The following is a 14,520-nucleotide window of genomic DNA, read 5'->3' on the forward strand; positions in this document are numbered from 1 at the left end:
TTTGGGTATCCTTCCACAAGACTCTCACAATACTTTGCTGGAATTTTGGCCCATTCCTCCTGACAGAACTGGTGTAACTGAGTCAGATTTGTACGCTGTCTTGCCTGCTTTTTGTCACACATGCTTTTTCAACTCTGCCCACAAATTTTCTATAGGATTGAGATCAGGGCTTTGTGATGGCTACTCCAAAACATTCACTCTGTTGTCCTTAAAGCACATTTTAACTAATTTGGCAGTACGCTTAGGGTCATGGTCCATTTAGAAGACCCATTTGTGGCCAAGCTTTAATTTCCTGATGTTTCGAGATGTTGCTTCAATATTTCTACATAATGTTCATTCTGCCATCTAATCTGTGAAGTGCACCAGTCCCTCCTGCAGAAAAACACTCCCATAACATGATGTTGTCACCCCCATATTTTACAGTCGGGATGGTGTTCCTAGGTTTGTAAGCTTCCCTTTTAGTCCTCCAAATGTAACGCTGGTCAAACATTTTAATTTTAGTTCCATCAGACCACAGAACACGTCTCCAAAACTTAAACTCTTTTTTTTTCCAGTGTGATTTTTGCAAATTGTAATCTGGCTTTTTTATGATACTTTTGGAGTAATGGATTCTTCCTTACTGAGTGGCCTTTCAGCCCATGTCAGTAGGACTCGTTTCACTGTGAATAATGAAACTCTTACTAGCTTCAGCCAGCATCTTTACAGCATCTTTTGCTTTTGTTCTGGGGTTGATATACACAGTTCGCACAGCACGTTCATCTCTGTGAAATAGTATCATTCTTCTTCCTGAGCGGTATGATGGCTGGACATTCCCATGTTGTTTATATCTATGAACGTGGCTCCTTCAAGCATCTAGAAATTGTACCCAAAGAAAAAACAGACTTCTGGATGTCTTGGCTGATTTCTTTTGATTTTCCAATGTTGTCACACAAGGAAGCAGTGTGTTTGAGGTTTTCCTTAAATACTAATCTACAGTTGTACCTCCAATTAACTCAAATGTTGTCAATTAGCCAATCAGAAACTTCCAAAACTTTGACATCATCATCTGGGCCTTTTCAGAGGCATAATAATCTTATTGTATGTAACTTTTGACTTTCAAGAAAAGTTATAAACATTTCTCAAAAAATCTTTCTCTCATTATTCTGCTATTAAGCAAATTGAAAAAAAAAATGTAATCCTAACTTACCTAAACATGCTGGTTGGGGCTCGAACCAGCGACCTTCTTGCTGTGAGGCGATGGTGTGAACCACTGCGCAACCGTGATGCCCCATTCATATAATATTTTGCATTAAATGATTGAACTTTTTTAAATGAACATTATTTACATTTTAACAGCTCAACAGTTTGTAATTGTTTTCTCAAACAAAAATAAGTCAACAAGTAGCTAAAATTAGGAATATCATCAGGATATACATAAACGCCCTACTATTCAGGAAATAAATGAACAAATAAATAAACAATGTGAATAAATAAAGTAGCTAAAATGTATAAAACGAACAATTTGAGCAGAATAAATGAACAAAAAAGAATCAGTCTGTCTGTCTAGAGTTTGCAGCTGTGCTTCACCTTTTTTTCCAACCATGCAGACCAGTGCGCATATAGACAGAAGCGTCTAAGGTGAACATTCCAATGAGAATTTAAATATTGTCATACTTGATTACGCTTGCATGCAGCATCACTTCTCATCATCTCCACATAAGCACCATCAAATGCATTCATCAGTGGAACACTAACTTTGGCTGTGTGAATAGAAGGATTTTTTAAAAGAGAGGGAAGATACTGTAATTAACCTGAGCTCTCACCTGAATGGTTCCCCTTGTTCTCCCAAGATAACAGGCCGCTACATTGCTCTGATAGGCAGTCATGTGTCTGTGACTCGTGAATCTATTTGCGAAGCCTCCAGGGAGGACTTTGCCCCAGGCTGGCAGATGTTCTCTCTGTCTTAAACAGTGTTTAGGGAGCTCTGATCTGAAGGGGTGGAAGATCTAATTATTCCATCTGGGCTACAGCCTATGGAAGAACCAAATGAGCCAAGGGCTTCACATCTGTGTGCTGAAGAGTTTTAGAACATGTGCAAGCTGGCTTAGATCATTTGTACTTCTTTATTCTAGACTAGAGGATTATATCATGCCAGAAAAGCAACATGTATTGTTAGAAAAATTTTTAATACTAGATATAACCCATAAAAGCACTTTATTCCCATGGTCTGCTTTAGCCATTATTTACTAAAAGTAACTTTGTAATGTCAAATAGCTGCCAATAGACTGTTTGAAAGACTTGTAATGCTTTTTTTTTGTTTTTAATTATTAACAGGTACAATATACGACTTATCACATTTTATTTTTTAGCTAAAAACTGATTAACTGCTTATTAAAAGTAAGGTTGGGGTTATGGGTAGGATTAGGGGTGTAGAATAAGATTATACTTTATAAGTACTTATAAACAGTCAATATTCTCTTTTGTCAGTTGGTGAATTAGTATAAAGTGATACAATTAAAATGTAGTGGTAATAAAAAAAATTTTAAGCTATATTTAAATTTTATAAATTTGTTTATTTTTTATTCATAAAGAAGGAAAAATTATGTCTTTAGGAGAAATTTAAGATAAAAAAAAATGGGTTTTTAAAAATTGCACTCAGAATTTATCTCAACTAAAAGATTTCATAAGTTATTTCTTAAGATTTATTTCTTGAATCTGACCCCTGGTAACTAAAATACTTGCATGTACAGTGTACATCAGCTTATTGTACTAACCTTAACCTTAATGGGACAGTTCACTCCCCACAATTCTGCCATCATTTACTCACCCGTCACTTGCCACAAACCTGTTTGAGTTTTTATCTTTTATTAAAGACAAAACGAATTATTTTGAAAAAAAATTTGGAATTGTCTAATCATTGACTTCCATAATATTTTTTTTCTCTTTCTCTGTAAGTCAGTGGTTACCGGTGTCTAACTTTTTTTCAAATATTTTACACTCTCAGAAATAAAGGTCTGCAAACTGTCACTGGGGTGGTACCTTTTCAAAGGGTCCATATTGGTACCTCAAAATTATATATTAGAACCTAAAAAATTTTAAGAGGAACACTTTTGTACTTTTTAGGTACAAATATGTTCCCTTAAAGTATTAATATAGACCTTTTAGGTACAAATTTGTACCTTTTGAAAAGGCACCTCCCCAGTGACAGCTCACGTACCTTTATTTCTGAGAGTGTATGTATGAAACTTGAGGGTGAGTACATTTTCATTTTTGGGTTAACCATCTCTTTAACATAAGTCTACTAATACTTAAATACTTTATGTTGGAACATTAAAGAAGATTTTTGTCATCGTGCAAGTCAAGAGCGAAGGGGACATTGAGTAAAAAAACCATACAGGCATAAGAATATTAACTTCTTATAATACAATACATTGATGTCTTATGAATAAAAAAAAGATCAGTCTGTGCAAGAAACTGAACATTATTTACAACAGTTACCTTTAATTTACTGTGGGTGAATTTCTGACAGTCTAAACCAGGGGTCACCAGTTTTGGTCCTAGAGGGCCAGTGTCCCTGCAGAGTTTAGCTCCAACTTGCCTTAACACACCTGCCTGGATGTTTCAAGTATACCTAGTATACCCTTGATTAGCTTGTTCAGGTGTGTTTGATTTAGGGTTGGAGCTAAAATCTGCAGGACACCAGCCCTGCAGGAACAAGTTTGGTGATCCCTGGTCTAAACCATGTTTTCATTGTATAGTGACATTTTTTTGTGAACTTACACTTTCCTGAGATTATGCTATTTGTTAACATGTTATTGATTAAGGTTGAATTGTCCAGGATAAACGCAAAAATGTGCTTATGCTCAAGGAAAAAGTGAGCTACGTTTCATATGGCCCAAAGATGAGTGGTGAACTATCACTTTAAGATGAGTAATGTACTTTCAACCACTGTCACTGTGACTGCTGAAACTTTGAACATGCTGTACTTGTGTTTACTTGTGGTTGCACATTTTGCTATCCTTATTTTTTTAACACAGAGAACCCTCAAACCTTGATAAACATTCATATGTGCAGCATATTCTATTTATTCACCCGTATGAAAAAAACAACAACAACACAACACTGCGATTAAAGTGACATGCTTTATTTGATCTATATCACTGGAGAACATGTCATTGTAAACCATCAGAACATCAACAAGTGAAAGAATAACTAAATAAATTAATAAACAAAGATAAATATTACATTGTCAAATACTTTTAAAATATATTTTTGTTGAGAAAGCGATTTGTTGTGCGCAAATTTGTGTGGTCAACGTACTTTAGATTTAGATTTTAAGGGAATAGAGTCATCAAAAGATAAACACAGGAGGCTGCATGCAAAACAGCAGGCATGTCTTCGGCTGTTTTATCGGAACATACTGTAAGTGACATTGAAGATAAGAAAAATAAATTCTTGTACTCTACTCTTACACATTACCCATGTAGATTTACATGCTTGCCAGCATTCAGAAGAAACATTGAGCATTCTATCACAATCAAAAGGGAGAGAATAGAGCCACATGTTACAAACTGGGCAAAGAAGCACAGTACAGGGTCATATTTTACTTTAGATGCAAACTAGCAAAGGAACTAGTTCATTTTTGACCTTTTTTATTTGATTATTCTCATCTAATTATTGTGCAAACACACAGACTATGCTATATATAACAATTAAAGTCTGCTTTATTATCTCAGTATCATCTAGCCAGGCGAGCAAACAGACGTTCACCTTTAAACAGACTTCCTCTGACAGTAAATCTGTGTCCTGTTCAGTAAGTCCTGATAGATCTTTGATCTTATAAACCGAGGATACGAGTCCTTCTCCATCAGGCTGTACACTTTAGCTTGTACTTCGTTGAGACTGTGTGGAGTCGGTTCCAGAAGCCTATTTTTGGTTTCCTCTCTGGTCCTGTGGTCTATGTTAACCTTTAGAGATAAAAAAAGAGAGAATATTACGTTGTATTATTGTCCTTCATGGAATCAAATGATCAGTACTGCATAGTGCTGATCAGTTAATATGCATAAATACACAGCTATGCTAATGTTAGAAAACGTTATCGATTGAATTCAATAGGTTTTTTTTTATACAATGGATGTCAGTGGCTATATTATTACAAAAGGTTTGCAACCACTTGAGAGTGAATAAATAGAGTACATTTTCATTTTTGGGTGTCCAACTGTCCATTTAAGAAAAACAACTTTTGTTTTTGGGTGCTTTCACATCTGTAGTATGTTTGCATTGATCTGGACTGAGGTTTTTTATTTTCATTTTTTTAGCTGTTTTGGTTTAAACTCCATTTTAATTAGCCAGACTTTACAAATGGGAAATTCTTGTGCACAACACACGTAAGGGAACAAAGAGCAGAGGAAAAGTCAGCAGGCAGTAATGACCTCAACTCCATGTTTGTCCGAGACCTGCCATAATTGCGGTAAAATGTCAAAAAACTTTTCTTATCACAGAGTGCACATTTCAGCTGATTACAGAAGCTGGTTTAGTCCAAAAAAAGTAAAATACATTTTGCATTTGCGTCTGTTCACGTTCTCACCCCAATCTGGTCTAGGGTTCATTTGAAAGCATACCACCTTTTCGAGCAAGTCTGGTACTTGGCTTGTTTGGTCTGCTTTTGGTGCACTCCCGAGTATGATTCCCACTTTCACACCTGCCCAGTTGAACAGCACCAAAAAGCAAACATACTCTGGTACATTTTAAGTGAACTAAATGAGGCAGGCATAAAAGCACCCTTAGTTTCTATAATGACATTTCTATAATGACATTTCTTTCAAATTTGACATAAAATATTGTCATTTAGAGCATAGCTTTCTGCATAAAACAACAAAAATGTTTGCAGACATAAATTAAAAAAAACTGCTTTCTTATTGTATGTAATTTCAAATGAAAATATTACTCCAATCATTATTGCTTTTATTATTATAACATTAATAATTATAATATTAATAATAATAAAAAGAAGAATAATGAGAATAATAGTTAATATTAGAGGGATTTCTGAAGGATCATGTGACTCTGAAGACTGGAGGGATGAAGCTGAAAATTCATCTTAAATCACTGGAATAAATTATTAAATTAAATTATAAACTACATTTGAACAGTTATTTTCAAGTGCAATAACATGTCATAATTGTACAGTTTGTACTGTATTTTTGATTAAATAAATGCAGCCTAGGTGAGCAGGATAAGCCTATTTTACAACATTTAAGAATCCTACTGACCCCAAACTTTAGTAGTGTACATTAACCTTTAGAGTTACAAAAATATGTACTAATGTCCTGCATGGATTCAAAGAGTTAGCTCCACCAATAAAGGAGGAATATAAATAGTCTGGTCAATAAACTTCACATCAACATCTATCACTATTTGCGGTGATCATGTTTTTTATGCTTCCCCACCATCACAAATTGTATTTAGTTTATGCCCTGGTTAACCCAAGACAGCAGGATTATTATATTTGGTATCTATGTCCAATCTTAATGGAGCCAGACTGGAGCTATTTGTATTTTCTGTGACCCACAGGGTCAGGACGCTAAAGGACAGTGCTGTGCTTCACAAATAATAGGCAGTGAATCACAAAGTATCTTAAGGTCATGCTGAAAAAGAAGATGATCTTCAGGTTTGATGCCAGTGAAGAGCTAAACTGAGCGTAGGTGGTGCTAAAGAACAAACTCTGAGGGAGGTAAACACGCATATAGCACACATCTCACACGGAAGTGCTTCATTGATTTGAAACTGCAGTTTTATAACTAAAATGGCACAGTTTTTTATATTCAGTTGTAACAGTGTTCACCATCAGTCAAGTTTATTAATAGTAACTACTGTATAAATGTTTAAGCAGAATTTTTAAGTGACTTGTTAAGTTCTCCAGGCACCTTTTTATTCAAAAAGTGAGATATTATAACATATTTGAAATAACAATATTATTTTTTAATTAAATGTTGACTCTCAACATTCAAATGCCAAATGTTCATCACCTAGACGTAATAAGCAAACAGTTACAGTAAGATCCTCCCATTTGGTAACTACTAAATAGATTATTAAGTTTCAGCTAATAACAAGTTATTTAACCCTAACTGATGCAGAGAGTCAGTGGTTCAGAGAGGATGAGAAATCATTTGTACTCATTGATTGGCCACCACAGAGTCCAGAACTTAACCGTATTGAGAATCTTTGGTGTGTGCTAAATAATTTGTTGCCCAGCAGCCCGATTCTTCATCAATACAATATGTTTATAGAAAAATAATTCAACTCTGGATGGGAATAAATGTTGCGACATAGCAAAATAATATTAAAGCGATGCCACTGGAAATTCATGCTGTAATCAAAGCTAAAGGCAATCCAACAAACTGTTAAAGTGTGTGACTTATTTTTTGGACAGACAATGTTTATAAACTATTTGATATAAAAGGCAGCTCCTTAAATCAAAATATGGGTGATGTAATTTATTTATTTATTTATTTATTTATACACACAGTTGAAGTAAGAATTATTAGTGCCCCTTTGATTTATTTATTTATTTATTATATTTCTCAAATAATGTTTAACAGAGCAAGGAAATTTTCACAGTATGTCTGATAATATTTTTCTCCTGGAGAAAGTCTTATTTGTTTTTATTTCGGCTAGAATAAAAGCAGTTTTTAATTTTTTAAAAGCAATTTTAAGGTCAAAATTATTAGCCCCTTTAAGCTATATATATATTTTTTGATAGTCTACAGAACAAACCATCATTATACAATAACTTGCCTAATTACCCTAACCTGCCTAGTTAACCTAATTAACCTAGTTAAGCCTTTAAATGTCACTTTAAGCTGTATAGAAGTATCTTGAAAAATATCTAGTCAAATATTATTTACTGTGATCATGGCAAAGATAAAATAAATCAATTATTTAAAAATTAGTTACTAAAACAAATATGTTTAGAAATGTGTCGAGAAAATCTTCTCTCCGTTAAACATAAATTGGAAAAAAAAAATAACCGGGTGGGGGGAGGCAGGGTGGGGGTTCTGACTTCATCTCTACATATATATGTATGTATGCATGTATGTATGTATATGTATGTATGTATGTATGTATGTGTATGTATGTATATGTAACAATAACAACAACACAACTTGTTTTGATCTGTACAAATGGGCAAAACCTAGTAGATTGAATGATATAGGCAAAATATAAATATTTAAAATGACTTCTTGTCTCAGAAATAAAAATAAACCAAATAAACAGGACAAAGTCTAATGTACTGTACTGTGATGTACAATCAATGAACAAAAACGTACGTGTATTTTAATATACTCTTCGCAATTATGTCATTAGCAAACATTGTGCATATTGCTTTAGGTATTTAAACAAATTCATCTCATGTAATATGAGTACTGTATGTTCAGGTATAGTTACTATGGTTTTATGGAAGGAGTCAACATACCTCTCTGGGCGCATGAACGTCAATAAATTCCTTGTAGATCTTATTGGCCTTGGACATCATCTTAGCAGGGGATTTGATCTTTTTATAGTCCTCACAGGCCAACCAGAACTCAATGTTTTCATCACTGAACTCTGTTTTCAGGAAGGTTCTGAATGCAGCGAGACCATCTGATAAAGATGAATAAGATTAAGAATAAACATCTTGTTACATTTACAGTCAACTTTGCCATGCCTTATATCACATATTAGGCCAGAGTAGTTAAAATAATAGCTTTCCAAGGACATAAAGTTGCATTCGTTCATCAAAATCATGTTATGCTTGTTGTCACATTCGTTATGCAATTAAAATGTGAGATTCTGACTGTAAAACTGTAATAATTAAATAAATGCACGATATATTGCAGCTGAAATATATATTAGTGGTAGCAACAACACATATTTTGAATAAAGGGTGCAGATGATTAATAAATACTTATTTTAATGAAATGCAATAATGTTACGACCTCAAACACTTTTATATAGTATAAGATTTAGAAATAATACACTACGTTAAAGGTCCCATGAAATTAAAGTTTTTTTAGACGTTAGTATCGGTATGTTAGTTTTAAGGATATCTATTGTGCTATAAAATAATAATAAAATAATAATAATACCAAAATGTGTGTTTAGAAGATATAAACCTGATATAAACATCCAAAACTTGCAGTTTGTCACCTCCGCCTAAATAATCAACTTTTTTTTTTTTAATTCATGTAACACATACACCTATTATTTTCAAAAATCTTGACCAATCAAATGATCTCTAGTATTTGTCGTGCATCTCCTTCAAAACGCTTCTCATTTGCTTTTCATTTCATGCGGTTGAGCTCAACCACTCTCACTGGCAGAGCTATGAGAAAACTAAATGCTATTAAAAGGGGAGGAGCTACTATCCTATTCATTTTTCATGTTTCAAATATCAAATAATAATATGCACATTTCAAAGCAATTCAGAGGGCCTTTAATGTTTGTATTTCATTAATAGCTCCAAATATATCAACATTTGTATATAGTGAACTTGCACTGTAGCTCACCTGGTACACAATAAAAAAGACTTCTGGTAAAAGGTGAGATCACATAAAATGTTCACTCGTTTCGATTTTTGTAAATTAGGTTTCTGCTGTGTCTGTTATCTCAAAGTGTAAATGGAAACGCGCAGCTAGTTTTTTATACTGTACAAATCAAATCTATAATTTCACCTGATTGACTTCCATGTCATTGGTGATGTCTTTTTAAGTGTACCCACCTCTGAGCAAACTATAGGTCATCCCATCTTCTCGAATGTACTTTTGTTAAATCAATCAGAGAGCTCATGAAAATATTTACATGATAAAAAATGTACTAAAATGCAAACTTTCAACATACAAAAACTATACTGTCTATACTGTGAAAATGATTCCTGCTCACATGGATCCATGAACAACGAAGTCAGGTAAGTATTCAGGAAGTCAGGATAAATTGCCTAAAGCGAGTATTACATTAATAACTACAATTTGGCATCAAAATGTCAGCGTTATAACAAACTGAGAAGTCAATTTTCCTCCAACAACCAACATACTTCACTAACGAATTAGAATTTATCAAATTAATGCTAACTGAATATACAAAATTCCAGTCAATATTTTTGAGTCTATGCTCTATTTAACATATCACTTGTTGATCATTTCATGAACACCATATGGCCTTTTGTACTGTAAAGCATTTAGTTTGTTAGTCTGTATTCTTTTGTGTGAGGCAGGCTTCTCATGGATACTGTTAAAGTCCATACAAACAGCAGGGAGGGTAACCGAGACAATAGTGTTCTTGGGAAATTCAATGAAAAGACAATCAAGAGATGGTACCGAGGCAAAATGTTCTTCTGGTGCACCGGAACAAAATGTTCTCCTTTGGTCTGCCATTGTTGTTTTTCTTTTAAAAGTGATTTTCCGCAGAACATGTCCTCTGCTACACAGGAAGCCATTTGTATGTGAAATGTGTGTGTGTTTTTTTTTTGTTTTTTTGTTTTTTTACTGATCATACTACCTGAGAGGGAGATTTTACCCAGCATACTCTATTCATTAATTGACACAGCAATAACAGGCAGTGAAATACAGAACATTTGTAATTACTATTATTATGTCATCATCATTATATCAGCAGAGTTTTGTGATTCAGTAGGACAATGTTTTTGTGCTTTTAAATGCAGTCACAACAATTTAACCACATTCTGAAATAAAATGTGTCTAAGGGGAAAAATAACCTTAGAAAAACTGATAATTCTGACTATTTTAAAAGGCACTGCATTCAACGTTATCAAAGACAAAATGTCCTCATCAAATGCACAGAGAATTACAGAAGTGATTTTATTTGTAAAGCAATTATAATTAGTGACCATAGTTAACTTTATCTTGCAAATAAAAGTACGAAAGCTGTCTCTTTTGTATAGGAACACTTTTTATAAAGGTACACACTATCACGTGTACATCTGTATCTTAAAGGTACAAATTAGTACCTGAAAAGTACAAATGTGTAATAATAATAATAATAATAATAATAATAATAATAATAATAATAATAATACATTCTATTTATAGGTGCCTTTTAGGTGCCAATAACATATTAAACCAGAAAAGCATTAAAAACTATCCTGAACAGAAAATATCTATATCGATATTCCAAGGTGTACCTCCTCATATCTTAAATCTACAAAAGTGTACCCTTTTGGTACAAACGTAGACCATTCATTTATTTTACTTTGGCTTAGTCCCTGATTTATCAGGGGTCACCACAGCGGAATGAACCACCAATTCCAACATAGACAAAAGGTACAAAAATAAATGATAGTATATATTTGTATACTGTAAACTGCATTGCATTTTAGTGGCCATCTTTTGTAAGATGTGGTTGGAAAAAAAAAGATTACAAACAAAAATATTTATCATGAAAGTATTATATTAAGTATTTTACAGGGTTAAACTAAAACTTTAAAGCAGAGTAAAGTGTATACAGTAATGTAAATAATCTGACTTGAATTAATATATGGTTTTTATAAATGCATTTTTAGATTAGATTAGATTAGATTCAACTTTATTGTCATTACACATGTACACGTACAAGGCAACGAAATGCAGTTTAGGTCTAACTAGCAGTGTACTTATGTTTTGTAGGTAATTATTTTCATATACTTATATTATAAAATAATAATAATAATAATAATAATAAATATATATATATATATATATATATATATATATATATATATATATATATATATATATATATATATATTTAATAATAATATATAATAATATATAATAATATATATATATATAACTAATATATTTGTTTTTTGTAATGTTTAATATATATATTTTTTTCAAATAAAAATATTTTTTTTTTGCCTAAATGTCACGATTTTGACTTTATGCCAAGCTGTTCAATGCATTTATAAAATTAAAATTGATATTAGTTTTTACTCTGTTTTAAACCAATTGATTTTCAATACAGTGCTTCTCACAGTACACTTTAAATATAGCTTTGCCCTAAGATGTTATTGTTTATTTTATCTTCTTAGTTGCATTTGCCAGATCACAGCTGGATTTGTTCAAATATACATATTCAATCATTTGTACTCCAATCTTACCTAGCTCTTGTTCAATGTTAAACTGATTCTTTATGCTAGAATTTGTATTTTGCTACAATGAAATGAATACTCTGCCTAATTTGATTTGACTGTTGACATCTCAGTCATTTTGACATTGACAAGTGTGTTAATGATTGAGGTGAAATTGGTTTTATATTCGCACATTCATTCAATTTGCACTTGTAACATGCACCCTATACTGTTTACCATGGTTCTTTGAATCTTTGGTCTAAAATCACATGTAAATATGACTTCAAAACAACATTAGCACAATTTATTATACTGTGAACAGTGTTGTACTTTGATTGTTATTGGCTGCTAATATGATTTCACTATTTAGAATTAGCAAAGAATACTTTTCTGAAGTTATATTATAAAACCAAATTTACCTCAATTGTTAAATGTACAGTGTCTGAGAGAGCTTAACATGCTGTAAATTAAGAACGCACATACAAAAACAAAAAAACACCACGCAGCAAATGTTTTGGGGACCCAAAAACTTGACGGACCCAGCTGTTTAGGTTATGTTTATTGAGGCTAATAACATACAAGACACAAGGTAATTGTGTAATCAGGATATTAAAATAACCAGAAAAAAATACTGCTACAACTTCAATGAGGAATAGTAACAGGACAATAAACAGGGTCTGTCACATTTTTGTTGTCCGCTTGAAACATTTCCATTGTGTTCAGTCCTATTTGCATGTATTGCATGCGCATATTCTGAATTTGTTAGTTTTGTGAGAATTTGCATTACATATGCTGTCAAACCGATGAAGAGCTTTTCTTAATTTACTGGTGTTTTTTTTTTTTTTGGTAATTACAAGTGCTTTCTTATATTGCAGCATGCTAAGCTCTCTTGACCACTGAATAGATGACTCAAGCTAGCACACTTAATGTTACATTAAAAAAAAATTCCATCCTAACAACAACACTAACATTTTGCTTAATAGGTGAAGGGATTCAATCATTGTGGGACAATCAGGTCATAATTATTGGCATATTGATATTTAGCATTCAGGGTTTGCTTGGCTTTGGCTAATAATGGATCTGGAGTGGAAATGGAGTGATTTTCTGTCTGTCATTTCAGAGTACTACTGTTGACAGACTTCAGAAGTATTCAGAATGAACAAATGTCCTGTTAACAGGCTATTTGTAGCCCGTCTGGTGTGTCAGTGCTGTGAAATTCAGGAAAAGACACACACACGCACGCACATACACACACAGTTCTAATAGATGTTGGAAAGAAGCCTGAGGAAATAAGGCCTGTCATTTTATAAGCCATTGACAAGAGAAGTCTCAGCCAAACGCGTGACTCACAGAGAAATGGCGTCCTTCAAGTTAATATGGAGATCATCTTACATAAGCTGCTGGTGAACCATACCATGGCTAAACAACAGTGCACCTTTAAATAGAAGATAACAAATATTTTCATTGAGTGTATTAGCATTGGGCATCAGTGTCTGGATGCAGCCTTGATGATGCAAGCTGAGACTGCATATCTCAGTGATGCAATGTCAGACACAATACACTCAATGGAGCTAGTAATGTTACTGTAAGGGATAGAGTTAGGGGTGGGGTTAGAAGCATGCATTAAAAAGCATTGGATGCAGCTACATCCTGACCCCTCTCGCATTGGGGATTTATTATTATTATTTTATGTCTTAATTGGATCTTTTTTTTTATTACATGATTACTGAGGAACAGCTTTTTTCCCAGAACTGTCTTCCTTTTGAACTCTGCCCCTCACTGACTCTTTTGCCCCCCCCCCCCCCCCCCCATACATCCCCACACACCTCTAACTTATACTCCTCACAATCACTGCACTGTTTTACATTTGCACATTTAATTTGCACATATTCATTGCACTACATTGCACTGATTCACTTATTTGAATTGTACACACCCACTGTACATATACATTTGTAATTATGTTTATCTATCTGCACACTTCTGATTACTAAAAGCAACCTGTACATATATTCATTTATTGTAAATCGCTGTTCATAGCTAATACAACCTGTATATAATGTTCATAGTACATCCATCTGTAAATATTACCATAGTTTTTCTATAACTGCACTTTATAACTTATACCTGTGTCCTGCACTTGTTGCTATTGCACTGCTGGTTAGACATAAACTGCATTTCATTGCCTTGTACTTGTACATGTGTAATGACAATAAAGTTGAATCTAATCTAATCTAATCTAAAAATGCATTTATAAAAATGCACATATTAATTCAAGTCAGATTATTTACATTACTGTATACACTTTACTCTGTTTCAAAGTTTTAGTTTAACCCTGTTTTCATTGATGCATATTAGTCAGAGAGCCACAGCATCAAATACAAAGAATCAGAAGACATCAACTGCTCTAATCTAGTAGCAGAACACAATCAGCT

The 14,520-nt window shown here is 33.2% G+C and overlaps 1 protein-coding gene across 1 annotated transcript in view; it reads right to left on the bottom strand.

Moving 5' to 3' along the window:
• Nucleotides 1–4,126: 4,126 nt before the first annotated feature.
• rgs8 (regulator of G protein signaling 8) overlaps nucleotides 4,127–14,520 on the bottom strand; it is a 26,818-nt gene continuing 16,424 nt past the window's right edge. The window contains exons 5-6 of the mRNA XM_056459094.1: nucleotides 8,456–8,622; nucleotides 4,127–4,946 (exon numbers count right to left, since the gene is read on the bottom strand). Coding sequence (XP_056315069.1) covers nucleotides 4,752–4,946; nucleotides 8,456–8,622 — 362 coding nt within the window. The 3' untranslated portion in view covers nucleotides 4,127–4,751. The remainder of the gene's footprint in view (nucleotides 4,947–8,455; nucleotides 8,623–14,520) is intronic.

This window comes from Danio aesculapii, chromosome 6, assembly GCF_903798145.1.
Source record: "Danio aesculapii chromosome 6, fDanAes4.1, whole genome shotgun sequence".
NCBI classification, from domain to species: domain Eukaryota; kingdom Metazoa; phylum Chordata; class Actinopteri; order Cypriniformes; family Danionidae; genus Danio; species Danio aesculapii.